Genomic DNA, 27,223 nt, shown 5'->3' with positions numbered 1-27,223 from the left:
GCAAGGCATGTTCCAGGGCAAGAAGCATGCCTGGGTGGCCTGGAGCACAGTGATGGGTGAGCCTCTGAAGTCTGGAGGTTTGGTGGGCGTTCAGACTTCATTCCAGATGCAAACGGAAGCCCTTGGACAGTGTCAGCAGGGGAGTGACTTATTTGTATTTTGCCAGATCGCCCCAGCTGCTGTGAGGAGAGTGAACTTGAGGGGGCAAGAGCGGAAGAAAGGGAGCGTATGAGGAGGGGTCTGTGCTGGAGGACACGGCTTGTAGATGGTAGGAGGTGATGGTGGGTGGTCTTGTGGTTTGAGGCACGTCTTGAAGGTTTACCTGGCAGCATCCAGGCTCATCAGCGTCACGAGTTGGATTGGGGCGAGGGAAAGGGGGGCTTCCCCAGGTAAGGCCCAAACTGTTGGGTGTTTGGTGGAGTCTGATACTGCAACTCAAACTTTTCCCATCCCAACTCTTGGATAGGGGAGAGATGACCAAATAAAATAGCAGGTCCCGCACAGGCCTAAGTCACTGCCATTGCCTTAGAGTTGACATCAGCAGCTCTAAGAAAGGATCCACTGTCCCATCCTGGTTGGGGCTCTCTTGATGTCCAGGGGAGATGATTGTGGATTGTGACCTGGGGCAGGACATGCGTGGGTCTCATGATGTGAGCCTGGGTGTCCGATGTCTGGGGGTGCACCAGGCTACCAGTAGGCCCCTCCCTGGCTAGGATGGATCTCTAATTGGCTGGGGGTTGGTCTGGGACTTGTGAGACCCACAGAGGAAGGGGGGCCAAGTGCTGGGATTAGAAAGCTGAGTCCCTCTTCCCCTCCAGCAAGTTAGTGAACTCTAGCGACTTAATTTGCTCATCTGAAAAGTAGGCAGGAAAATAGCTGCCCCTGCTGACCCCCAAGGGCCATGATGGACTGAAGGAGACCTTGTGGTTTAACAGGAAGAGCTTTGGGTTTCTTGGTAGCTGACAACCAGAGCATATCTTTTCATTTCTTTGAACCTCAGTTTCCTCATCTGTAAAATGCAACACCTACTTCACAGGATTATTGTATTGATGGTGATGTTGATTGTCACATTGAGTGCTGGATCAATGGTGATCATCTGGAGGGTGATGGATGAGAAGGCTTTGTGCTCCTTGTCTGTAAGAGGAAGGGGAAGCAGAATGCCCCCTGCTCAGGGCCCAAGCCTCCAGGCACAGTGACTGGAACTTAGAAGGGGAACTAAAAGTTAGCCCTAGAGAGACCCAGGCCCAGGCCAAGAGAGCCCAGTGACCAAAGGGAGGGTCTGGGCCTGTGGGTGTGAAATATAGCCTCCCAGGTACCCCTGAGGGTCTGGGAGTAGACCAGTGACCCAGAAACCATAGTGTCCCCTCTCTGCTTTGTAAACAATGCAGCCCCGACAAAATGGAGCCCAGGCTTCATGCCAGGGCTCTGTGCCTAACCTGGGGCCTCATCCTCAATCTCCTGTCAGATCCTTAGCTTCCTCCTAAGTCCTTCCAGGGGAAAGATTTCTCAGGATCAGCCAGATGCCTCTTCAGCTCCTGCCACAGCTGGCCATCTTGGTGAGGGCACATCCTGTGGCCAACACAGGGAGTGATGTCATGGGCACAGGCAGGTCTGCAGAGGGTTTGAGAAAAGAGCTATGCAAGGGACCTCGTTTGTTAGGAAGAACTTGGCGCCCCCTAAGCCCGTCAGCTCCCATTCGTCATCAATAACAGCCATTGTAACCACCTCTGAGGGGGGCCCCAGCCTGAACCCCACAGCCGCCAGAAGCCAGGGCCAGATGGAAGTAGGGCTTTGTGTCCAGGGAAGGGTCCTTCCATGTGGAGTTTGTGTATTTTTAAAACATAATAATAAGCGGGCTCGTCTCCCCCCACTCTCCCCACTCCCCACTGAGCACATCTACCTCAAAGTGAATGGAAGAGATTTTCCATGCAGTGGGAGGTCAAGTATGGTGAGAATTAGCCGGTGTCCAGGGGCTAGAGAAAGACTGTGATTGCTGATGATAAATGTGCCCAGCGTGGGGCGTCTCTCTCTCCCTCGCCTCCCGCCTGCCCCGCTTCTCCCCTCCCCGTCCTGCCCACCACAGACCAGCCAGCCCTGCTCAGCAACAGAGGCTCACCCCCTGCTGTTGAGCCTGGGGGTCCCAGGCCTGGCCTTGTCTCCAAGCAGGGGACAAAAACCAAGGGGCAAGGGTATCAAGGCCCTCCTACAAAACCCCTGTAGCCTCTGAGGTCTCTGCCCCGGGCAGCAGGGCTGGCCAGAAGTGGACCTGGCTGAGGTTGATTGGTAGTGAGTTTCCATCCCAGGCATGGAAATACAGAGCCCAGACTGTTACCCAGAGCCCTGCCATGCTGTACTGTCTCCCTCCTCAGCTCCAGATCAGAAACGGGGCTCCGATCCAGGTTGGCTGTGAATTTGCTGTGTGATGTTGCATTGGTCACTTCCCCTCTCTGAGCTGATAGATTGCAGGGCTCCAGGCCCCTCTGCATATTGATGTGCTGTGCTTCTGGCCTTCAGGGGTACAAGTGTCAACAGGCCAGGAATCTGCCAGTGTGGGGTTTCAGGACTCCCCACACACAGTCCAGCCAGAGAACATTTCCTGCCTGGTGCCTCTCCCTGGTGCACGGACTCTACCCGGTTAACAGAGTACTTTTGAATCTGTCTTCTCAGCTGACCTTCACAACAGTGCCTCAAAATTGACAGGGCAATACGGTACCTGTTAGCCCCTTTTTCATAGATGGGGAAACTGAGGCCCTGAGAGGTAAAACGACCTTCCCAAGTGGCAGAGTGATGATTGAACAGGGTCTGCTGGCTCTCAGACCAGCCCTTTCCACCGTGTGCCTGTCCAGTCTGGACCCCATGCCCAGGGCCACCGCAAGGGAAGCAGAGCCCCGGTGGCCTCCCCTAGCAACTGTGACAGTATCCCATTCAGGGATGTCTGAATGCTGTAGTTTTAGCTACCCTCTCCAACCCCCAGGGTAACTCTGAGAAATACAGTTTCTTTACCTTTGTCCTGAAGCCACTTCCTTCACCTCCAAGGCCCCTGGCTTCTGCTTATTCTAGTGGCTTAGATTCTGGTACCTCTTAAACGAGCCCATGGCCTCGACATCCTCCCCTTCAGAACCTCCCCACTGCCAGGTGTGTCTCCACCCTGGGCACTGCCCAGGCCCAGCCCCAGGAAGGAGCATGCAGCCTGGCGCAGGTACCGCTGTCGGGTAGAAATGGGGCTCAGGCTCCCTGCTCTGTCCTGCAAGCGCTATTCCCCTCCCAGGGGACAAGTACCCTGTCCTGGACACCATGAGGGGCACCAAGAACACTGTGGGGTATGCCCTGCTTTCCAGAAGCAGCTGCCCACAACTGCCAAGAAGCTTCTGACCTGCCAGAAGCAGGGAGGTGCCCCCCAAACCCCACCCTGGTCACCTCCCCTCCCCACATTTTAAGGGGGCTGGGAGCAAAATGGAACTTGCCCATGAGGAAGCCAGCTTGGTAGTAAAGGGGTGTGAAACTGTGTCTTGTGAATATTCAGAGAAAGACAGAGTAGAAATTCGAAATGAAAAGAAAGAATATTTGAGAGAAAGCTATTCAGAAGAAGGCCAGGGAGGATGGGCCACAGCCTCCAGAGGCTGAGACTCTGTCTTAGGGAATAGGAAGCATGCTGTTTTGCATAACCTCAGAGGTTAAAATTATAGTGATGGCTGGAACCTCAGACAGCAAATTTCAGCTGAAAGTAAGGAAGACTTTTTTGTTAGCTCTAAGGGAAAACCTGGCTGAGGAAGGCAGTGGTGAGCTCCCTGTCCCTGGAGGTATGTGAGTCAAGATTGGATAAGGAGTTGATGGGGGTTGTTGTAGGAGATGGCCCTTGAGTAAATAACCTCTATCACTGTAAATCAGTGTATCCAAGTGAGACTGGCTAACAAGGGACCTCATACAGGCAGGTATAGTTAAAGTGAGGGTTTGAATGGGGCCCACCAGAGACGCTGATTGTCCTTTTGATCTGAGGCTGGAGTGAGCATGGTTAGGAGAGCCCAACAGCAAATAGTTCCACCTCCTCCCTCCCTGGCTTCCCCCCACACTTTGCCTCAGGACACCAGTAGGTGCTGGGTCTTTGAGCCAGGACTAACAATGGCAAGAAACGTGACTCCACTTTAAGCAAATTCACTTGGTTTAAAAAAAAAAAACAAAAAAAACTCCCCAACAGGGCCCTGTCCTACATGAACAGACTCCCCATCAGGCATCTTCAAATCTCAAAGTGCAAGAATCGGAGTAGGGCTCAAGACTGACTCCATCAACTTCCTGATTTTACAGACGCCCCCACCCCCCCACCCCCGCTCCCGCCCCGAGGCCAGAGAGGAAGGCCACACAGAAATGCCTGTCCCTGGCTGGGGTGCGGGCCCAGGGCTCCGGACTTCCACGGTGGTTCTCTTCCTGTGTTTGACCTGTGCAGGGATGTGTCCTCTTTCATACCTTCCTCGTGGGACAGCTGGGCCACTCATGGATGTGGCTGTAAAGGCAGGTTGCTTTTGTGCAACTATAGGTTCCAATAAATTCTGCTATTAGAAAAATACACTCTATGTGGGCCATTTCCCACCAGCAGGAAACCCAGATCTGGCCTGGCAGAGGCATTCTCCTCCTAGGGAACCTCTCCTTAGGTGTAAGGATGGAGCAGAGGGGAGAGCGGGAGTGAAGCCAGGGGGACAGGTGACCATGAGATATGGCTCCAAGCCTGGCTTCCTCCCACTGACCCTGTGCCCTCAGGCAGGGCCCTTCATATCCCGTGTCGTCATCTGTACCATGGGAAGGTAACCCCCACCTTGGGGGTTGTGAGGACTAAATTAGGCGAAATACTTGAAGCACCTCGCAAATAGTGGAAATAAACACCAATTCCCAGTTCAGAAGGCAGACTCAGTATCCAGCTGCCTGTATGTGCCCCCCAGGTCTGCTCCATATTCGCTTTACAGCCCTGTGTCCGCAACTTAAACTCTCTTGGTCTCAGTTTCCTCATCTATAGTATGAGGATAATAGTAGTACCTGACTCAAGGATGTGGTTCCCAAACTGTGTGCCAGGGCACCCCCAGGTGCTGTAGGAACTTCAGAGGACTGCTGTGGGATATTTTCAATCTTCAAGGAAACACAGCAATAGTGGGTAGCTATCAGATACCGAGACCACTACTAGCTCAAGAGAGCTTACAATTTCAGCATTACATCACACTTCTTTCCTTTAGATGGCACCATGCCTTGGCAAAGCTGGGATTTTGGCATTTGGGAGTACCTTGAGACAAAACAATGGGAGTGGCAGTGTCCACTGTGATTCCAAGATTTGAGAATTTGTGCAGTACCCAACAGGCACATCCATCCCCATTGTAACTCATTGTGGCCATTTAGGAATGGAATACAAATATTATTTTTTCCTTTAATTTATGTGTATTATTTTTTCAAATGGCTACCAAGTTGTTAGGACACACACACACACACACACACACACACACACACACACACACACACACACACACACACACACACACACACACACGTAAGCTGGTTAGATCTAAATCCTTAATAAACAGAATCACCAGGAATTTCTTTTGGCCCTGGGGTAAAATTACCAAGAAAAAAATTACCTGGTAAAAATCCCGAGACACTAAAGACCAAAAATTTTGGGAACCTCTGTCTAGGATTGTTGCAGGGCTCAGTGAGTTAATATAAAATGTCCTCTGAAAGCATCCAGCAGAGAAAGCACAGAGGAACCCCAAGACTTCATATTCTTCTCCCTGCAAGCTGGCCCCCACAGGGGCAGGCAGACTCAGGTGGTCCTTCACCAGGACACCTGTGGAGCCTTGTCAGCCACCAAAGTCTGAGCCAGAGCCAAGGAGGAGGGGAAGTGTCTCCTGGTCAAGGCAGGGGCCCAACTCAGCTGGGTCCTGGTAGGACCCCTCCCCTTGCCAGCACGCACACCTTTAACTTATGCTCCCTGAGCACCTACTCTGTGCCGACCAGCACATAGTCTGCCGATGGTCCCTCTGGGAAGGAATCTTGGGACAGCCCTCCATTCTTCTTCCTGGTCTCCTGTCACCATCTGCCTTTGGATGCCAAGGGGTAGGGATGTTGGCAAGTGGGCAGTATCTTATGGAGAGCCACCCAGCACTGCTGTGAATGGTGGGGAGCCTTGGTGCGGGGGCTGAGAGGAGGGGTGGGGCAGGGAGGGCGGGGCCCCAGGGCCCTCCAGACTCGGGCCTCCTTTACTAATGGACGTCTCATGTTTACTTTCCTCAGCTGAGTCTGCGCCTGCTTTATAAATGCACTGCATTAGGGTTATAAAACAAAGTCATAAATACAGCCGGCAGTGCCACAGAGAGCCAGGGCGGCCGTCACCTGGAGGCTGGGGGCCATGGTTAGAAGGTAAAGCAAGCAGGCAGCTGCACCGCGGGCTCCTGCACACCTTCTCTTGTGGCCGCCATCCCCAGAAGGAGGCCCAGTTCCCCCATTTCACAGATGAGGTGTCTGAGGCCAGTAAGGGCTGGTTCAGACCCAGGCATGTCTGAGTCTGAAGCCTTACATCCCTCAAGCCTGAGACTGAAACAGGATGCTGGTGGTGGGAGGTGGGCTCCATTTTCTCTCCCTAGAACTGCCTGGCCAGAAGGCCACAGTCAGCAGCTCTCAGGCCACTGGGAGACCAATGTCCAGCTCTCTGGACACTGCGTCATCTTGCCATCAGCTGCCATGCTCCCAGACCCTAGGGGCTGCCAACTTTCCTACGGAGAAGGCGTCTGCCTGCCTGGCAGAGGGAAGTGGGTGTGGAGGAGCCCTGGCCTGGCCTCAGGAATCCTCAGTGCTGCTCTCAGTTTAGATGCCCACTAGCCAGGTGACCTTGCATCAGTCACTTGCCCTATTTGGATGGACTTCAATTTCTCCACCTTTGAAACAAGAAAAATGGTCCTGGCCTTACTGGCCCTTTGATGAGAGAGCCCCCACAGTTGTAGAGATCCAGGCAGTGTCAGGGTTTATTAGGGTTCTCAAGTCTGGAGACGCCCAATGTTATGAAGCTATTCCAGTGGTAGGCAGTGTGGAGCCCTGGGTAACATCCCAAACAAATGAGTCTGGTTTTTTGAGTTCAAATCTTGGCCCTGCCTCTTGCTAGCTGTGTGACCTTGGGCAAGTTGCTTAACCTCTCTGAGCCTGTTTCCCCATCAGTAAACTGGGGACTAATATAATATACCTTAGAAAGTTGTTGCAAGCATTAGGGAAGTTAACTAGGTAACTGAAACATAGCAGCCAATTCAAGGGAAGCATTAGTTGCTATTTTGTTGCAGCAACTTGTTCTACTACCCCCTAGGCCCCTCCTAGGTACTAAGGCATGTTTATCTCATACTGTCCTCAAAAGATCCTAGAGAGATGAATGTTCACTTCCCTGCCCTATACGGAGATGAAGTAACAAGGTCAGAGTTAAGCGCTCTCCGTGGGTCACACAAAACATGCTGGATGGAGCTGGATTCACCTCCCCCCATTCTTGCTGGCTTCCCCTTAGCTCCCCCCAGGTCACACATATACACCCCACCCAGGGCCCAGAGCCTGGAGCCAGTGACAACCCGTGTATTTTCTCAGAGCTCCCAAGCCTTAGCAGGAGCTCCTGGTTTACAAGGACATGACGCAGCCTGATCATGTCAGGCACGTTTTGTTCATTCTGCTCTTGAAGAACTGGGTGTCCCCTTGGCCCCTCCGCCCACAGGGGTCTCCCTGGGGCTGAGCACATTGCACCCTTGGCCTCTGCGGAGACCCCAGCTGTGCTTGAGGGATTGGAGCACTGGGACAGTGACAGGGCTATGGCAGGCTGGCGAGGGGTTGGGCAGACATGCGCACCCCTGTGGCTTAATTCATTGTTCCCGGGAGCTGTTAGCAGAGGAGGACAAGCCCCCCACCGCTTGTTCCCAGCCACCTGATTGTTTGGCGCTTGGCATTGGAAAGTCAATTTTCCTAAGTGGATTGTAAACCACTATCCTGGCCCGGCCTGGTTTCCCTCCCTCCTCCCGCTGGCGGTGGCCAGGCCCCTCTCCCTTCCTGTTTGTCTCACCTCCTGAGGTGCTGTTCTTTCCAGGGAGGCGGGCGGGGCCAGGGTTTCCATTTGGCCCTTTTGAGGGAGGAGATTGCCACGGGCACAGTGCTCCCTGGGTTCCCAGCCTCCCAAGTGTCCTCATCGTTAGGGCTGAGGGTGTGGATTTGGCTGAAACAGGAAAGGCTAAGAGATGGATCAGAGCCACAGACCAGAGGCAGGGAGACTGTGCGTGGAGTCTGCAGAGAAGGTGGTCTCGCCTTCCACGCTGCCACCTGCCTTGGGCTTGCTTCCCGGAGGAGGAGGCACACTGGGACTGAGCACCAGGGAGCCCAAGCCTGGTGCTGCCACCCCGCGTCAGCCCACCCCTTGCCCCTGTGGGTCCTGGCTCGTCTCCCCACTTCCATCAGGCTGGCTAGCTGGGGCTCAAAGGGCAGCTATGGCTTCAGGGCAGAGTTGGCCTGGTTTGAGCTCCAGCCTCAGACCCATTTCCAGCTCTTCACATACCGTGGCCTCACCATGAGAAACTGGAGGGAGGCCCGAGGGCCAGTGCAGGGGACACTGGGGACGGGTGTCTTTGCCCTGATGGATGGCCTCACCTCCCTGGACCACCCTGACTCCTCCATCCTTAAAGAAGTAGAATCACACAACATCATAGAGCTGGGACTGGCTCCAGAACACGGCCTTTTAAAAGCAGGGTGGAGTAGGGAAACTGAGGTCCTGGGAGTACCAGACCTTGCTTGGGTCGCAGCGAGTGTCCCAGCAGGTCTCCCTCCTCCCCCGCCTCCTGTCTCTGCCATGGCCTCTAGGGGACCAAGGGGGACCCAGGGCCTCCCAGCCTGTGGCCTCACAGAGCCCTCCCACCCCTCCACCCTCCACAGGCTCTGATTCTGGCAGCGAGGTGCTCCCGGACTCCTTCCCATCAGCGCCAGCAGAGCCGCTGCCCCACTTCCTGCAGGAGCCACAGGACGCCTACATTGTGAAGAATAAGCCAGTGGAGCTGCGCTGCCGTGCCTTCCCCGCCACCCAGATCTACTTCAAGTGCAACGGCGAGTGGGTCAGCCAGAATGACCATGTCACTCAGGAGGGCCTGGACGAGGCCACCGGTGAGCCCGCCCCACTCGCCTGGCATCCCCGGGTCACTCTGGGCCCAGAGGGTCCTGGGCCTGGCTCCACCCTGGCTCTGTGTGAGACCTCACATAGCCACGAGACCCCTGGGCCTCAGTTTCCCCTCTGCAGTTGACCCTGGGTCAGTATTTCTCCATGGGTTGGCCATGTGCCCTGACTTGGGGTGACCAGGTGAAACAGCACTGAATTCCTTGCTGAGCACTCACTCCCTTTTCCAGTTTCCTTCCATCCTTTGATTGTATCAGGGAGCAAGTCCAGGCAGGGACTAGGGTTCTTCCACCCCAACTCCCCAAGCACCTGCTGTGTTTCCTGCTTAAGGAAGAGGAGCCGGCTCTGTCTTGGCTCTAGTTTGCAGCCCTGCCTCCAGCACCCAACCAGAATTCTAGACCATCCTACGTTTCACAGGTCCTCTCTGTGGGAAGTGATACTGTTTCTGTTCACAATCATGATGCAATGCTCCCTTCATAGTAATCAATCATTTTAGGTTTAAAAAAAAGGTTAATGATACTCAGTAAATAATCATAGAGGAGGTGCTAGGATGCAGCCCACATCCCACAGGACAGAGGAGAGTGACAGAAAGGTGGGAAACTAGGGGGAAGTTTTAGGCCCCTTCCTTCTGAGACGTATTCAGGGCCCTGGCCCACCCCACCCCCTACCTTAGGCAGGAGGCAGAGCCCTGGGCTCCTCACAGGTCCCAGAGCTCTGCTCCCGTTTACAGTACAGGACCTGCAAGGGTAGAAAGCCTTTCCCAGACCAAAGCTAGGGAGGGGCCCGCCCACTGCTGGTTGCCCGGGGGTGGCCGGTGTTGGGCAACCCCAGCCAACCCCAGGCTCCAGGTGGCTCCCTTGCACCAGAGCCTGCCTTGGCTTTGACTTCATATTTGCCCTCTCTTCCCTGATCTTTTCTTTCTCTTTTTTCAGCCCTCTCTTCTTTCCTTGTCTCTCCTGCCTCTCTCTTCTCATCCCTGTCTCTTTTTGTGTCTCTTTTTTTCCTTCTGTCTTTCTCTCTCTGTGTCTCTCCCCTGACATAGTCTCTCTCACTCTCCTTTCTTCCACCTTCAACTCCTATTTTCCTGTGAAACCTAACAGATTTCAGAACCACTCAGGCTTAGAACCATACTCCAGAATATACTTAATGCCACTCAGCTGTATACTTAAAAATTGGTTAAAATGGTAAGTTCTAGGCTATATATATTTTACTAAAAATTTTAAAGAATTTAAAAAATTAGATCTGGAGTCTCATTCTCAACCAAAATCTAAAAAAAAAAAATTTTTTTAAAGAATTTTTAAAAGGAAAAAAATCCCCATTAACTCTGGCTGTGTGACCCTGAGGAAGTCACTCAACTTCTCTGAGCTCCATTTCCTCTCTTTGAAAACTGGAATGTTAACCAAAGGTCTTGGTAAAGATGGAACAATGTGGTGCCTGCACAGCATTGAACACAGCCAGGACCCAGAAGATGCTCAGTAAACTCCCATTTTCTCCATCCTCTTTCTGGGTTTTTGTTGGCCTCTTTTTTCTTGAAACCTGTTCTTACTTCTCTGTCCCCCTGCACCCCTCTGACCCCGTGGAGAAAGGGGATAGTATATCTTGCTTGGGCCCCTCACAGACCCTACAATTATTAGTAACAACATGGCTCTTACTTCTCTGCCACCAGTCACACAAGCCCTGCCAGCCCTAGAAATCAGGCACTGTTGTCCCCATTGGCTACAAAGAATGGACAGTGGTCCAGTGGGCCACACCCTTGGCACCAGTGTGATTGGTTCCTCCTGCTCCCCATCCCCAGCCCTTCCTGGCGCTCTCTGAAGCCCAGAAAACACAGGATGACAGCTGTGAGCCAGGAGAGGCAGGACGAGCCTATCCACTAGCTCATGCCAGGTCGAAGCAAGCAGCCCAGCCCTGGGTGCCCTGGTCCAGGCATGGCCTGCCACTTGGCCGTCATGCTGAGGGGACACCTAGTCTGGGGCTCAAGTCTGGGAGACCAAAGGCCCATGTCCTCCTCTCTGCTGGGTGGTTTATCTGTATAACTGTGGGTATTCCTGAAACCTTCTGAATGGATGACCCCCTAAGACGGTCCCTGCTCTCCTGCCCAGGTTATGCAGCATTGCTTGTGGAGCAAGATCTCCAGGCAGCCACTGCTGGTGGGCAGAGCTTGCCCACCACCCCCTTTCCCAGGAAGCCTTTTCCCTCCTGGTACTCCCCCAAGGCAAAACCCTGCCCCTTCCCATTTAGATCCCTGGCCATCAGGAGGGGTTTCCTCACTGTCTGGACTCCTAGTGTAAGGGAGTACATCCCCCAGGATGCAGGAAAGTTCAGGCAATGACTTCATTGGGAGAGATCCAGAGAGGTGTCACACATTATGGGACACAGCTCTAACTGGCACAAGACCCCAGGCAGCTGATCTCGGTTCTGTTGGCAACTTGCTGTGGGACTTTGGGTCTGCCACCTACCCTCTCTGAGCCTCAGTTTCTCCAAATGTAAAAGGAAGGAGCTGAGTGAGATCCAGAGGAGCTGCCAGAGTAGATTTGTGTCCAGCCTGGCTGGGCACTGTAATTGCCATGACTCACTGAGAGTTTACCCTGAGTGTTTTACTCTGATGAGGGAACCAAGATTCAGAGAGGCTAAACAACTTAGCCAAGGTCACACAGCTGTGGAGGGAGGGTGGGGCAAGGATTCAAACCTGTCTAGCTGCCCAGCGCTCCACTTAGTCACCATGCCACAGTATCCCAGTCTGTACACTCAACAACAATGCCACCCTCGAGGGGCTTATCAGAACCCACCTATGTCCATGAGAGGATGATCTGAGACACATAATGGCAAGGGGGAGTGGCTTTAGGAATTCTGAGACTGAGGAGCAGTCAGGGAGGGCTTCCCGGAGGAAGAGCCCTCATAGTCCTCCCACAAGCTTTGGGGAAGAGTTTCAGACGGGCATCCTCATCTAGGAGGGTTCGTCCCTTTCCTGAGCATAGAGGACTTTGTCAGGGGAAGATTGGCAGATGAGTGAGTGATTCCCTCTCTGTGGGCTGGTGGATCCTGTCATCCAGGGAGGCCCTCAGGCCCTGACAGGGAGCCATTGAGAGTTGAGAGTTCCCAGGAAGAGGTGCCTCCCCCCAGCTCCAGCTCCACAGGCTCCTGAGCCAAGAGCAGAGAGAGGACACATGCTTACCTCATATTTGTTGAGCCCATTGTCTGTGCCAGGCAAAGCCCCACCTCATTCTCCTACAAGAGATCTATCAGTTAACACATGAACACATCAATAAATAATACATTTCCAGGTAATGGTCAGTGCCATGAGGAAATCGGGCCAGGCAGGGAATGATAACTGCACAGATCAGTGTCCAGTGCCGCGGTGGGAGTGCTGAGCAGTACTTTGAGAGCAGGTAGGAGTAGGCCAACATCAGGGGGCTTCCCTCCAGAAGTGAGGCCCAGCCCAAAGCTCATGGTGACTGGGAGTTCACTGTACACAGAAAGGACAGAAGGGAGTTCCAGGCAGGGGGCTGGATGTGCAAAGGCCCTGTGGCTAGAGAGGCCAGGGGAACTTGAGGGACTAGAAGATGCCCAGTGAGGGTGCAGTGGGTAGATCGTCCAGGACCTAGAGGCCATGTGGAGGATCTGAGTCTACCCTGAGATGACTGGAGACATACTATTTGTGCATTTTGAAGAGCACACTGGCTGCAGGGTGGAAAGTGGATTGGATGGAGGAGAGGTCTTGGGTTAGCTTTTCCCATTGCAATTTCCAGGTGAACTACAGTTGTGGCCCGGGCCGGGCTCAAGGCAGAAGAGATGGAAATGAGAGGCACTTAGGAGAAGAGCCAACAGGACTTGGTGGTTGGAAAGGAGAGAGAGGTCATGGTGCTGTGTCCTGTGTCTCCTATCCTCAGACCTGCCCCTGACGGCATCTCTCTCCTCCTCTCAGGCCTGCAGGTGCGAGAGGTGCAGATCGAGGTGTCACGGCAGCAGGTGGAAGAGCTGTTCGGCCTGGAGGATTACTGGTGCCAGTGCGTGGCCTGGAGCTCTGCGGGCACCACCAAGAGTCGCCGGGCCTATGTCCGCATTGCGTGTATGCCACCCTGACACTCCCACCCCATTCCCCTGTGCCCTCTCCCCTTCCCTGTGGATCCTGGAGAGAGAATTGCACACACACAGACATCAAAGTATGGGATGCCAGCTCAGAAGACTCGGAGACCCAGAACCTGTGCCACCTTTGGCCCTAGGATTTCTAACGGCCCTTTTCCAGTTGCCTTTGTATAAAGAAGTACTAGCTTTCTCACATCCCAGGCCACATTTTTAGGATCCCAGAGTCAGGAAGAGAACCCTAGTCCCCCAAGTCCACCTGGTGAGGCCCCCACTTTGGAGAAGAAATTCCCCAGGTAAAGGCCAGGTGTCCCTGTGAACTGTTCCTCGGTGTGCACTGCCACCCAGTGGCTAGAATGGGGCACTTCAGGCTGCAGCTCTGCCTGACTTGGCCTCCTTCCTCCCTGACTGTGCCTTGGGACCCCTCTCCTTCTTCCCAGACCTGCGCAAGAACTTCGATCAGGAGCCTCTGGGCAAGGAAGTGCCCCTGGACCACGAGGTTCTCCTGCAATGTCGCCCACCAGAGGGGGTGCCTGTGGCTGAGGTGAGTGAGGGCATGGAGAATGCTGGAATGGCAGAGACCAGCCAGGCATGGAATATACCACCAGCCATGATACCTGAGCCTCCCAGAGCTCTCCCCGTTTCACAGATGGGGATATCGAGGCTAGAGACAGAGATAGGAACTACCACCTCTATAGAACTCAGTGCACGCCAGATGCCAGCTGTGCCCTCTATAGGCATAACCCCATGGGATGGGGCAGAGCTGGGGCAGGAACCCCCTGGATTTCTTGGGCTGGCCCCAGGCTCAGTCTCCTGCAAGAGAAGTGACTGTACACACTATCTCCCCTACCCTGGAACTCAAGGCTCCGGTTTTATGGACACCAAAATGTCTCATAATGTGTGTATATGAGCTGATCACGCCTTCCCGTACCACATGGCCTGTGCATCCTTGAGCAATGCCCGCCTGTCCCCTCACTGCCCTGCTTGTGTTCCAGACCTGCTCCCTCCCTCCGACTCCCGGCACTGGTGGTCCAGGAGTCAGGGCAGGGCATTGGGGAGACATCTCAGCTTTGCTGCCAAGGACCCCAGTAGAACAGGGATTGGGGAAGATGGGATGCTGTGCTTCCAGCTCAGGATCAGACCTCAGAAACTTGCTCTAATCACTTAGCCCCCACCCCAGCCTGGGCCCCCATCTAGAAATGGGTTCCAACAGACACCCTCTGTACTATCTACCACTCGTGGGGCTCCCACGTGTACCCAGCACTCAATGTGCTGGTCCTCATAGCGACCCTGCAAGGCGGATGTTGTCATCCCATCCTACGGCTGGGAACACAGCACTGGGATGGGTAAAGCGGTCACCAGGGTGACCCAGCTGGTGAGTGGTGGAGCTGAGATTTGTACCCCTAGGTCTGCCAGACTAGGGAGCATGTTCTTTTCTTCTTTTTTGTAGTCAGTTTACAAGTGTTGTGTCAGTTTCTGGCATACAGCATACTGTTTCAGTCATATGTATACATACGTATATTCCTTTTCATATTCTTTTTTATTATAGGTTACTACAAGATGTTGAATATAGTTCCTTGTGCTATACAGTAGAAACTTGTTGTTTATCTATTTGATGTATAGTAGTTAGTATCTGCAAATCTCCAACTCCCAATTTATCCCTTCCCACCTCCTTCCCCCAAGTAACCATAAGTTTGTTTTCTATGTCTGTAGTCTGCTTCTGTTTTGTAAATAAGTTCATTTGTGTTTTTTTTTTAGATTCCACATATAAATGATATCATATGGTATTTTTCTTTCTTTTTTGGCTTATTTCACTTAGAATGACAATCTCCAGGTCCATCCAAGTTGCAGCAAATGGCATTATTTTACTCTTTTTTATGGCTGAGTAGTAAATATATAAATACCACAACTAAGACCGTGTTCTTAATCACCTGCCAGTCCTCTCACTGTGGCTGAGAGTCAGTTTGCAGAGTTAATGATGAAGGCGTGTGCATAGTTAGTACTTAGGTGAGCCAGGCACGTCCTCCGCACTTTCCGTGTACTAACTCGCTTCATCCTCGCAACAGCCTTATGGACAGTGCTATTAGGTTCCATCTTACAGTTGATGAAATTAATGCTGTGTGTAAGTCCCTTCCCAAGGCCCCCAGCTGGTGGGTGGTCCCCTTAACCACTGTGTTCTGTAGTGTCCAGCACATGTCTGCCTCCGTGTCACCACTATGGGTGGACATGGCTAGAACTGCTGTCCTGTTTCTGGTCAGGCCTCCCTTCCCCTCCAGAGAGGGTCCACTCCCCGGGGTGTAGGTGAGCAGGCATTGGGCCCTCACGCGCCCAACTCCACTCCTGCAGGTGGAATGGCTTAAGAACGAGGATGTCATCGACCCCACCCAGGACACCAACTTCCTGCTCACCATCGACCACAACCTCATCATCCGCCAGGCCCGCCTGTCAGATACAGCCAACTACACCTGTGTGGCCAAGAACATCGTGGCCAAACGTCGCAGCACCACTGCCACCATCATCGTCTATGGTGCGGCCCAGAGTTGGGGGGGACATGGCTGAGGGAGAAGAGCCAGGGGCTATACAGCCCACTTGACCCTGCCCTACCTGGGAGGCCAGCAGGACCCTGGTGAACAGACCAGGAGGAGAAGGCCCAGAGAGGGGAGATGACTTCACCAAAGTCACACAGCAAAGCTCGTGGTGAAGTCAGGTACTCCTGGGTCCCCAGCCAGGAGCACTTCCCCTTCTCAGGGCCCTTGCTTAACCCTGAAGGGGAAGACCCAGTTCTCTGGGAGTCGGGGCTGGGCCAGGGCCTAGTCGATATCTCCATGACCAAACCTATTGTTCTAGCAGAGTTAGAAACCACTGCCCAGGCCTGTGAGCTGTTCTCTGCTGTCTCCTTGGGTGGGCAGGCCAGGGCCATGGCTGGGATGAGGGTTTAGAAAGATTCCTGTTCTGGGTTCCAGTTCCGGGTCCCCCATCACTCACGGGAGACCCTAGGTAAGTATCAACCCTCTCTGGACCTCCGTTTGCCATGAACAATGGGGCGGGGAATAGACAGTAACCCCCTGAATTCCCTCTGGTGCTGATAGATGCAGCCTAGCCCTGCCCACTGGTATGTGAGTCTCTAGCCCTGCAGGTAGGAGGGGCCCAGCTAGGAAGGGCCGAGCCTCAGCAGAGGGGCCTCATCGGGGCTGGGGGATAGGGCTTGGAGGTCCCAAGGGGCGAAGATCCAGGCCACTAGGTGACACTCATTATCCCTGCAGTGAATGGTGGCTGGTCTAGCTGGGCAGAGTGGTCACCCTGCTCCAACCGCTGTGGCCGTGGCTGGCAGAAGCGCACACGGACCTGCACCAACCCCGCCCCACTCAATGGAGGCGCCTTCTGCGAGGGCCAGGCCTTCCAGAAGACTGCCTGCACCACCGTGTGCCCAGGTAGGGCCACTGGCCGGGTGGCACCCTGCCCACGCCCAGCCCCGTGCCAGCCCCAGCCCCACCCCCACCTTCTGTGCTGTGGTGTCTGCCAGAGTCAGGACAGCCAGTCTCCCCATCGGGGAAGCTGAAGGTGCTTGTCCCAGGGCCCACAGCTGGCTGACCAGGCTGGTCTGAATGCTCCAACCTCTGACTTTTTGTTCTGCACTGGGCTTTGGGAGAGAGGGAGGCAGAGGCTCCGAGCTGTGGTCTGAGGGGTGGACTCTCAGCCCTCTAAGCTGAGCATTCTCAGCGTCAGCCCCCAGGCCAGGGTCTCAGAGCCACTCAGGGTCAGAGAGCCTTTGCCTCTGCCCTTGACCACTAGATACACCCTGGCTGGGGACCGCCATCCTGCCACAGTCCTCTTCTCCTTATGCCTTACTCTCTGTGTCCCCATCGGTTGGTCTGTCCTTGCAAATCTGGCTGTGTTATCCCTCTTTGGAGGCATGTCTGTGTGAACAATGTGGTGTTTTTCACCCTGGGTTTGGGTCTGTGTGTGTACACTTGTGCACTGGGTTGTATCTGTGTGAGTGACCTTAGGTTTCTGTCCGTGCTCTCTTGGCCCACCTGGTGCATCTGACTGCACTGGCACTCGATCTGGATTTCTTTGGATAGCCCATGTGTGTCCTGGGTTCCTCTTTCCCTGCCATGCTGTGTGTGTGTGCGTGCACGCATAACTGTGCTGTGCCCCCACAGTCGATGGTGCCTGGACAGAGTGGAGCAAGTGGTCAGCCTGTAGCACCGAGTGTGCCCACTGGCGCAGCCGCGAGTGCATGGCGCCCCCACCTCAGAACGGGGGCCGAGACTGCAGCGGGACCCTGCTCGACTCCAAGAACTGCACTGACGGGCTGTGTGTGCAGAGTGAGTCCTCTGAAGGCAGGGCCGGGAGCTGGATAAGGGCCCCCCACAGCCCCCACTGCCCAGCCTACAGTGGAGTAGCCCCTCAGGGCCCCTGCTCACCCACCACATCCATACGGTCATCTCATCCGCGCATCTCCCTGTCGCCCTCTCTATCCCCTTTCCCTGCCACCTGTGTCATTGTCTTTCCCTTTATTTCCCTCGACAGATAAGAAAACTCTAAGTGACCCCAAAAGCCACCGTAAGTCCCATTTCATGGCTGTCCTCTTTCCTCTGGGGGTGGATCCCTGGTTCTCCTTAGCTGGCTTTTCCAGGGGGTGGGATGCAGGGCTGGGCAAGGGGCAGAGAGAGTTGAAAGTGCCCCCCCACCAACCTTTAATGGGGTCCCCAGCACCTTAAGTTGCACGTGGCATGATCTCCATCACAGTCAGAGAGGCAGACCCTCAGCTGAGAGAAAGGCCCTAGGACACTGTCCTGACCCTCTCATTATAGAAGAAACTGAACTCAGAGAGAAGGGACTTACCCAAGGATCCAGCCAGGATTCGAACCTAAATATTTGGCCATAGCTGATGCTCTTGGCCTCACCCCCTCAGTTTTCCTCTCTGGGGTGGGGCCAGCGGGCAGGCTCACACCTGTCCCCTCCGATGCCCTTACTGTACCCCGAGCAGTCAACTGAGGCCTCCTAGGTTCCCTGGGATGACCACTGGCCTGCTCAGCCCCAAAGGGTTGTCGCCCAGCCCCTGGGGGCTGCTCCGCCCTGCAGTAGCACCAGAGCAGTGAAGCCACTTGGGCAGATTGGCCTGTGGTAATGAGACCACAATTTCCAAATCATTCTGGAATTGTAAAATCAGCAGTGAAGCCCTCAGTGCATCTCACAGGGAGGCCAGGCTGGTGACTGATTAGATATAAGGTCCCCAGGCAAGTGACACCCCCCCCGCCCCAGGATTAGCGAGGCCGTCAGGAGACCAGAGTCAAACCTGGGGAGCCAGAGCCCCCAGGGAGGTGGGAGCCCAGCCCCAGGGACCTCCTCTGGCAACTCTCCTGGGCAGCCCAAGAATGAGGGCTGCTGAGAAGCTATGGGGCCAGAAGGAGGTGGAAGCAAGCAGACATCAGGGCTGAGAGCCATGCCCTACCTTGCTGAAGGCTTAGGCTTCTACCAGGGGAGTGGGGCTTGGGGGAATCCAGGCAGGGAAACCTCTCCGAGGGCCCCCAGGGAGGGGAGAGAGTGGACAGGTGCTTCCTGGAGCTCCTAAAAGAAACGAGGGGGAAGAGCAGCCGTCTTGGCTCTGCCTATGCTGTCCAGTGTAGTAGCCACTAAGCCACGTGTGGCTTTAAACATATTTACCTTAGCTAAAAAGAAACATACTTAAAAACTCATTTCCTTAGTGACACCAGCTGCGTTTTAGTTATTTACTAACCTGGCATGGCTAGTGGCTGTCACGGGGGAACAGCACAGTCATGGGAGACGCCATCACCATAGAAAGTCCTGTTAGACAGCCCTACTTTAGACCCTGCCTCTTGACCCGGACACCTTCCTGCCTGGCTGTATAGAGTTATTTCTGGCCCTGCAGGGGCCTGGCCTGCCCCCCACGCAGAAAGGGGTGTCCTCCAGCCCAGCAGCCTGTTGAGGGGGGTGGTGGGGCATGCAGCCATGGGTTGCCTCCCTGAGCCCCTTCCTTCCCCTCCACCTACTCCCCTCCTCTCCATCCCATTGCCATGCATCTCATTCTCCACCTCCACCTCTGCCTCCCGCCCTCAGCACAGAATGAAAGGTGAGCTCAGAGCAGCTACTTGCCGGGACCTTGGGTCCTGTGGAGGTTACTGCAGGCTCTACGTGAGGCCCTAGGTTTAAATGCCAGCTCGGACAGGACACTCTGTGGCCCCAGTGACTCTGAGCCACAGATCCTGTCACCTCCTTGGTAGAGAGCAATGGGTTAACTCTTGGGAGTGACCAGGAGTCCCTTTGCCTCTCCTTGCCACACCAAGAGGGAAGCAGGGCAGCGAGGCAGGGGGGCTTAGACCATTTTAGTTATAGAGACGGATACTAAATAGAGAAGTTCAAGGCTAGCCTGAGGTCACCAGCCTGTCTGGCAGGACTCAGACTAGAACCTAGCACAGCACCAGTGTGTCCCAGGCCCTGCCTCTCCCCAGGGACCTTGGGCCTCTCTGGCTCCCCCAGGGCCTGGGTCTCTGCTCCCTGCCCCTCACGCAGCCCTCCTGTCCCCACAGTCCTGGAGTCCTCGGGGGATGTGGCGCTGTACGCGGGCCTCGTGGTGTCCATCTTCGTGGTCGTGGCTGTCCTCATGGTGGTGGGGGTGGTGGTGTACCGCCGCAACTGCCGAGATTTTGAAACCGACATCACTGACTCATCTGCCGCCCTCACTGGTGGCTTCCACCCAGTCAACTTCAAGACGGCAAGGCCCAGTAAGGACCTGGGAACACCTAGGGTGGTGGATGCAGGCAGAGTACCCAGGGGGCATGGCAGCCAGCCAGACCAGGGCAGGGGCTCCTGACTCCCTCCTGAGGTTTTTCTAGAATTTGCTCTAATAATCACTGAAGGAGTATGGTTTCGAGAGATGCAGGAAGGAAAGAAGTAACCCAGGTGGCAAGTCCCCAGGCTTCCTGCTGTGGGTGGCAATGGAACCTTACATAGCTGGTTATTTGGGTGGGATTTTGCAAGAGAAGGGCCCCCAGCAGGAGCAGAGGGTGGGCCCGGGCCAGTGAGGCATGGCTGGGTCTGACTATAGCTCCCACCCCTGCAGACAATCCGCAGCTGCTACACCCTTCTGTGCCTCCGGACCTCACAGCCAGTGCTGGCATCTACCGAGGGCCCATGTATGCCCTGCAGGACTCAGGCGACAAGATCCCCATGACCAACTCACCCCTGCTGGACCCCCTGCCCAGCCTCAAGATCAAGGTCTACAACTCCAGCACCACCGGCTCTGGGCCAGGCCTGGCGGATGGGGCTGACCTGCTGGGAGTCTTGCCACCAGGCACATACCCTGGTGATTTTGCCCGGGACGCCCACTTCCTGCACCTGCGCAGTGCCAGCCTCGGCTCCCAGCAGCTCCTGGGGCTGCCCCGTGACCCGGGCAGCAGTGTCAGCGGCACCTTTGGCTGCCTGGGCGGGAGGCTCAGCATCCCCGGCACAGGTGGGTCTCTGCTCTGCTTGCCCATCAGCCTGGCCTCAGCATGTCCCCTCTAGACAGCCCCAGCTGAAGATAGGGCTTCTCTGATCTCAATTCACAGATGGGAAGAGTGAGGCCCAGCGAGGACAAGTGATTATAAAATAGAAGACCTGGGGTCCAGACCTGCTTTTACCTTACTAGGGCAGGGGAACTCTCTGAACCTCAGTTTCACCATCTGTTAAGTGGGAAAGAATGTATGTAGTTCAACAAACCTACAGAGTACTGTTGAAAAGACAGGGCTGCCCATCTCAGGTTGCAAAGGCAGCCGTTGACAGTTTCCCAGTGTCCCACTGAGCTAGGGCTGGAGCTAGCACTGGTGCTTTCAGACTCAAGGTCTTTGCCTCATCCCTACACCCCATTGCAATGCCAGAGGCCCCCGTGTTACTGGACGACCCCTCTGCTGTCGGTGACCTGGCCTTTCCTTGCACCCAGTCCCCTCTCCCCACCCCTGCTGGTGACCACCGGGAACTCAGATGTCTTTCTCTCCCTGCTCCAAGCTGGAGCCAACTCCCTCATCCCCTTTTCTAAGCTCCTGGACTCCCTCCAGCCCCTCCTGGCTGATTCCTCCCTCTCCCCCTAGGGATCAGCCTGCTGGTGCCTAATGGAGCCATCCCCCAGGGCAAGTTCTACGAGATGTACCTCCTCATCAACAAGGCAGAAAACACCCTGTGAGTAGCGAGACCCCAGCCCCGGCTGCCCCCTCATCTGCCTCTCTCTCCCTGCTGCTTGCCTGCGTGGGGCTCAAATATCACCATCTTCCCTTCTAAGCCTGATCCTAAGGCCAGAGGAAGTTCTCCAAGGAAGACATGGAGTCTTTTTCATTTTTTAAAAATTGAAGTATAGTTGATTTACAATGTTTCAGGTGTATCCAAGGAAGACATTGATAGATCTTTTTATGTCCGCATTTAAACCGTGCAAAACCAGCACAAGTCATAAAACTGAAGGCCAGTTGACCAGCTGGCTGTAATATGACAAACGGCTAATATCCTTACTACATAAAGAGGTTTTAGAGACGAGTAAGGAAAACTGAACATCTTAGTACAAAAATGGACAAAGGATATGAACCAATAATTCACATACAGTCTCTCTCTTACACACACACACACACACACACATTCATACACACGCACACATACACAGTGGCCCAATAGGTTACGAGAAAACGTTCCACCTAACTGTAGTTAAAGAAATAGTAATTCAAACAGCCATGAGATACTGGAAGTTTCTTTGCTTCATGAACTTGCAAAGATGTCATAATACCTTTATCCTGTCGAGAGTAAGGGAACACGGCCTTCCCCTGGCATGTTAGTCGGAACACAGATGGGTACCACCAGCTTTAGGGAGGGCGTGTTAGCAACACCTATCAAAAACATCTTAAGAGTGCAGAGCCTTTGAAGATGGGAGCAGGGTTGGCCATGAGGATGTCGTGGTGTAATAATAGCAAAAATCTAGAAACAATCTCAAGACCTGTGCCATTTTTCCTTAACCCCTGACTTCTGGGAGCCCCAGGGGTGCAGAGCAGGAAGTCCGGCACCACTCTCTCACTGTCTCCCTCCTGCCCTCCACCCCACCCCCAGCCCGCTTTTGGAAGGGACCCAGACAGTACTGAGCCCCTCGGTGACCTGCGGGCCCACGGGCCTCCTGCTGTGCCGCCCCGTCATCCTCACGGTGCCCCACTGTGCCGAAGTCAGTGCCGGCGACTGGATCTTCCAGCTCAAGACCCAGGCCCACCAGGGCCACTGGGAGGTGAGGAGCCAAGGCTGGGGCCAGAGCCGCTACCCCAATCTGCCCCAGGAGGCCTCTGGAGCTAAGAGAAAGCCCGTTTCCTCCTGGCCCAACCTGACGGACCCCCTTCAGGCCCTTGGCTGACCAATCTACCTCACCCCCACTGTCTTCCTGCAGGAGGTGGTGACCCTGGATGAGGAGACCCTGAATACCCCCTGCTACTGCCAGCTGGAGGCCAGGTCCTGCCACATCCTGTTAGACCAGCTGGGCACCTACGTGTTCACTGGTGAGTCCTATTCCCGCTCGGCTGTCAAGCGGCTCCAGCTGGCTATCTTCGCCCCCGCCCTCTGTACCTCCCTGGAGTACAGCCTCAGGGTCTACTGCCTGGAGGACACGCCTGTAGCACTGAAGGTAAGGCCAGGACAGGGGCACCTACAGAGGCCTGGTGCACTGCAGGTGCCTCACCCCGAGCCAGCCAGTACCTTCCAGTATCCCCCTCCCTGGGATCATGGTACCTTCCAGGCACCCTTCTGCCACCATCAGCCTCATTCATTCATTCATTCATTTCTGAAACATTGAAATGGCATCAGACCCTCAAGATACAGAGATGAGTCAGGTACAGTTCTGCCCTCACTGAGCTGCAGGCGAGAGATCTCTGACAGAGGGCTGCAGGAGCACCAGGCTGGGAGGCCTTGGGTTGCTGGGGAGACGATCAGAGAAGGCATCCCAACAGAGCTGACCTTAGATCTAAGCCCCAAAGGACAGGTAGGAGTTCCAGGCAGAGAAGGGAGAAGGGCAATCCAGGAGACAGAGCAGCTTACGCAAAGGCAGGTGTGGTGTTGTTCTGTGTGCCAAAGCATGCAGTGGGTGTGAGTGTGGTGGGGGGAGAGATGGGGCTGGACAGACAGGCAGGGCTCAGCCTCCCAACAGTCTTGGGGCCATGCCAAGGAATTTGGAACCTATCCGGTGGGTGGGGGCAGAGAGCTGGTAGACACTGGTTTACAGGCGCTCTTTTGAAAGCTACAATGTGGGGACGGGTAGGCAAGAGGCAGGGAAGCCAACTGGGAGGCTGCAGCTGGACTGTGGCGACAGGCAATGAGGAGAGGGAGCTGGCCCCTGTGTCAGTCAGTAGAACGGACAGAAGCAGTGAGTGATGGGAGGAGCAGGGGGAGAGGGGAGCAGTCAGGGCTGACAGCCAAGTTCCTAGTGTGTGGACAGAACGGACAGTGAGGGGGCCATGGTAGATAAGGAGGGGCTTGGAGCAGGGAGAGAGAAGGCGAAGGGGCTGGATTTTAGCATCCAGAACCTGATGACGGCAGGTGTTAGTACCACCCCATCCCCACCAGCCTCTAAGTCCCCGTCCATTCTCTGCCCAGCCCTCCCACGGATTCCCAGGACCTCAGTCTCATCCTGACAAACACTGGAAGAACACAGCCCCTTGGCCCTGTGTAGACCCCTTTCCCTTCTCCAGCCTTCCATCCACCCCTCTGTGAAGCCTCTTTTCCTGTAGCTCCAGGTCCCTTCCTACCCATGGACTGTGGTCTGTACTCCTTTGCCTCCTAGTCGCATGCGACTTGTCTCAAACTCCAACTTGCTGACTGATGCAACATAGGTGAAAGGGCCTCATGGGAGCATGAGTGTCTCCTGCTGGGACCAGGCTGACCTGAAATTCCAGGAGGCCCATAATGGCTTGGAGGCGCCTGGGAAATGCTCCTGCAGCCTGGATCTCTTGGTACTAGGGCATTGGCTAGTGTCCAGCTATGGTCAGAGAATGAAATGGAGATCAAGAGGGAAACTGGCACATTCGGCTGGTTGGCATTCTGTTTATTCATTCCCCATCTGTCCACCTGTCCATCTGTCCATCCATCCATTCATTCATCCATCCAACTTTCTGCCCATCTGTCTATATACTCATTCAGTCCACAGTCCATCTGTCCACCCGGCCATCACTCATCCATCCATTTATCTTTCTTTCCATCTGTCCTTCTATTTATATAGCCAGTCATTTGTATATTCACCTGCACACCACTTTGTCTGTCTGTCTTTATCTATCCATCCATCAGTCCATCTGTTTACCCATCCGTCTATTAGTTCATCTATCTGTTCAGTCATCTACAAATCTATTCTTTCATCTCTCTGTCCCACTGTCTGTCCATTCATCTGTTCATTTCCCCATCCATCCATCCATCCATCCATCCACACTATAAGTCTTCTATGAGCACTTACCAGATGCCCAGCCCTGTGGCTACAGCCTGCCCACATGTGTTCCCAACCCCCAAACTTACAGCAGGAAAGGGCCCATAAGCCAAATATGATGGGCTTCCCCTTCTCATTGCTGCCCGGCCCACAGGAGGTGCTGGAGCTGGAGCGGACCTTGGGAGGCTACCTAGTAGAGGAGCCAAAACCCCTGCTGTTTAAGGACAGTTACCATAACCTGCGCCTCTCCCTTCATGACATCCCCCATGCTCACTGGAGGAGCAAGCTGCTGGCCAAGTACCAGGTGAGGACTGGGCCAAAGGACTGGGCTGGGGAGGGGCATACCTTGGGGGATTGCAGAGAGAAGACCAATTCCCCCTCCCTTCCTCCTCCCTGGGTCCTGCAGCCTTGGTCCCCACCCCCACCCCCATGTCTCTCTCTGTCCCCCTCCCACCCCTACCCCATCACACACTCCCACATATGAATGTCTGTACACATCATCTTCAAAGAGGCCTTACCATCTTTAAAACCATTCATGCCTAGCAGATTGTCCAGACTAATCTCTGATGGTCACATCCCTCTGCCCGTGCCCATCTGTGTGACACCATTGATCCCACAGGGCTTCCCAGCCCCAGCCACATACATGCACACAGTCATATACTCACACTTGTGCCTTCTCCCCCATATACTCCGTTTCTCGGCTGAAGGGCCCCTGCCCAGCTTTTCTCCCTCTGCCCATCTGGATGGAGAGGTTCCCCCCTCCCTGAGGCTGGTCCCATTACCTGCCTCCTCCTCCATTCCCCAAAGGCAGGGCAGGCTGGCTTTGCCTCCTTGACCCTGCACCCCCTCCCCCAGGAGATCCCCTTCTGTCATATTTGGAGTGGCAGCCAGAAGGCCCTGCACTGCACCTTCACCCTGGAGAGGCACAGCCTGGCCTCCACAGAGCTCACCTGCAAGATCTGCGTGCGGCAGGTGGAAGGGGAGGGCCAGATATTCCAGCTGCACACCACACTGGCAGAGGTGAGGGCCAGAGCATGGACACCCCGGGGGGCTGGGGGCGCAGCCTGCAGATCCCATGCTCCCCCTCATCTGGGGGAAGTGCCATCTCCCATCAAGATGTGTCTGAGCTAGGACGTGGTCACTCTCTGCTCACAGCTGTGACTTAGTGAGTGCTGGGCCTGTGCCTGGCCTGTCCCAGGTGTCATAAAATATCTCACCAAATCTTCACAACCACCAGGGAGACAGATACAAGGATCCCCACCTGGGAGATGAGAAAGTCGGTTTTTAGGGAGGGCAGGTATTACGGACCTTACATCAGACCAATGCTTGGCCCAAGCCTGTGGCTTTCTACCACTACAATCAAGTGAGTTTCTAAAACCTCAGCCGCCTGGGGGGACAGTGCTAAGCCCTCTTGCAGTGCAAAATAAAGAGCACTGAATGTAGGTCTAGACCCAGCTCTGCCACTAACTTGGCATGTGACTGTGGATAAGTCACTTCCCCTTTCCAGACTTCATTTTCATTTATGTAAAAATGGATCCAAGTGCATTAGACTATGGCTGAGGCCCCTCGTGACTCTGTAATCCCCAGATGGCATCAGCACTAGCCTGGGGAGTGCGTTAGTTTGTGCACTCTAAAGGCCAGGGGTGGGGCAGGCAGCCCTGGCCCTGGAGAGCTGACCTTCCAGGGGAGGAGGCCTTTGACCCAGCAGCTGGCATCTGCCCAGAGGGTGGGGAGTGGCTGGAGCCTCCATGAGCTCACAGTCCCCAGGCAGGGAGCCTAGATGGGCAGGTGCCCAGTGGCATTGCACACAGGGAATTCTCTGCCCCTCTCACTCTTGCCCTCTGCCCTTCCAGACGCCTGCTGGCTCCCTGGATGCCCTCTGCTCCGCCCCCAGCAGTGCGGTCACCACCCAGCTGGGACCCTATGCCTTCAAGATCCCACTGTCCATCCGTCAGAAGATATGCAACAGCCTGGACGCCCCCAGCTCGCGTGGCAACGACTGGCGGCTGTTGGCACAGAAGCTCTCCATGGACCGGTAAGTGTCGGGACGGCCTGTCCCACCTGAACCACAGCCACCCTCTCCTTCCCTTTGTCCTCAGGGGGCAGGCCAGGCAGGCAGTCTGACCGTCCAGGCTTGGATCTACCTTTGGCAGTACATCGGGGGCTCGAGTTTGGGTGTGCTAAGCCTGAGAAGCCAGTTCCATGAGCAGTGTCGGGTTCAGAGCACTGGCCCGCGAGAGCCGGGTTAAACCAGTATACCAGGCAGGTGTGATCACCGTGAGCAGCCCTGTGCCCAGGACAGAACAGACGTTCTGGAAATGCTTGCTGAGTGTGACACAGTACATCTTGATGTCAGGACTCTTCTGGAGAACTTAGAACGCTGGATAGATATACTGGTGATAGTCATCATTACTATTATGGTATACTTGATGAGAAGATGTTTAATAAACCTGCACTGAGCAGATGCCATGTAGAAGACATCTTACTAGAAATGGGAGGGATTTACAAAGATGTCTAAGGCTTTGCTCCTGCTTTCAGGGGAGTGCGTG

General features: G+C 54.8%; 1 protein-coding gene across 2 annotated transcripts in view; it reads left to right on the top strand.

Moving 5' to 3' along the window:
- Positions 1-27,223, top strand: part of UNC5B (unc-5 netrin receptor B) — an 84,482-nt gene that overhangs the window by 53,673 nt on the left and 3,586 nt on the right. Inside the window, exons 2-16 of one of the 2 annotated variants that reach the window (XM_015246621.3) lie at positions 8,923-9,147; positions 13,083-13,226; positions 13,681-13,784; positions 15,587-15,767; positions 16,504-16,671; positions 17,404-17,568; positions 17,774-17,806; positions 19,795-19,989; positions 20,328-20,717; positions 21,334-21,421; positions 22,331-22,499; positions 22,656-22,889; positions 24,829-24,978; positions 25,530-25,694; positions 26,528-26,709. In XM_015246621.3, coding sequence (XP_015102107.2) covers positions 8,923-9,147; positions 13,083-13,226; positions 13,681-13,784; positions 15,587-15,767; positions 16,504-16,671; positions 17,404-17,568; positions 17,774-17,806; positions 19,795-19,989; positions 20,328-20,717; positions 21,334-21,421; positions 22,331-22,499; positions 22,656-22,889; positions 24,829-24,978; positions 25,530-25,694; positions 26,528-26,709 — 2,593 coding nt within the window. The remainder of the gene's footprint in view (positions 1-8,922; positions 9,148-13,082; positions 13,227-13,680; positions 13,785-15,586; positions 15,768-16,503; positions 16,672-17,403; positions 17,569-17,773; positions 17,807-19,794; positions 19,990-20,327; positions 20,718-21,333; positions 21,422-22,330; positions 22,500-22,655; positions 22,890-24,828; positions 24,979-25,529; positions 25,695-26,527; positions 26,710-27,223) is intronic. The other variant, XM_072971349.1, reaches the window with a different exon arrangement.

This window comes from Vicugna pacos, chromosome 11 (genome assembly GCF_048564905.1).
Source record: "Vicugna pacos chromosome 11, VicPac4, whole genome shotgun sequence".
NCBI lineage: Eukaryota > Metazoa > Chordata > Mammalia > Artiodactyla > Camelidae > Vicugna > Vicugna pacos.
This window is presented reverse-complemented; position numbering and strand designations above follow the sequence as displayed.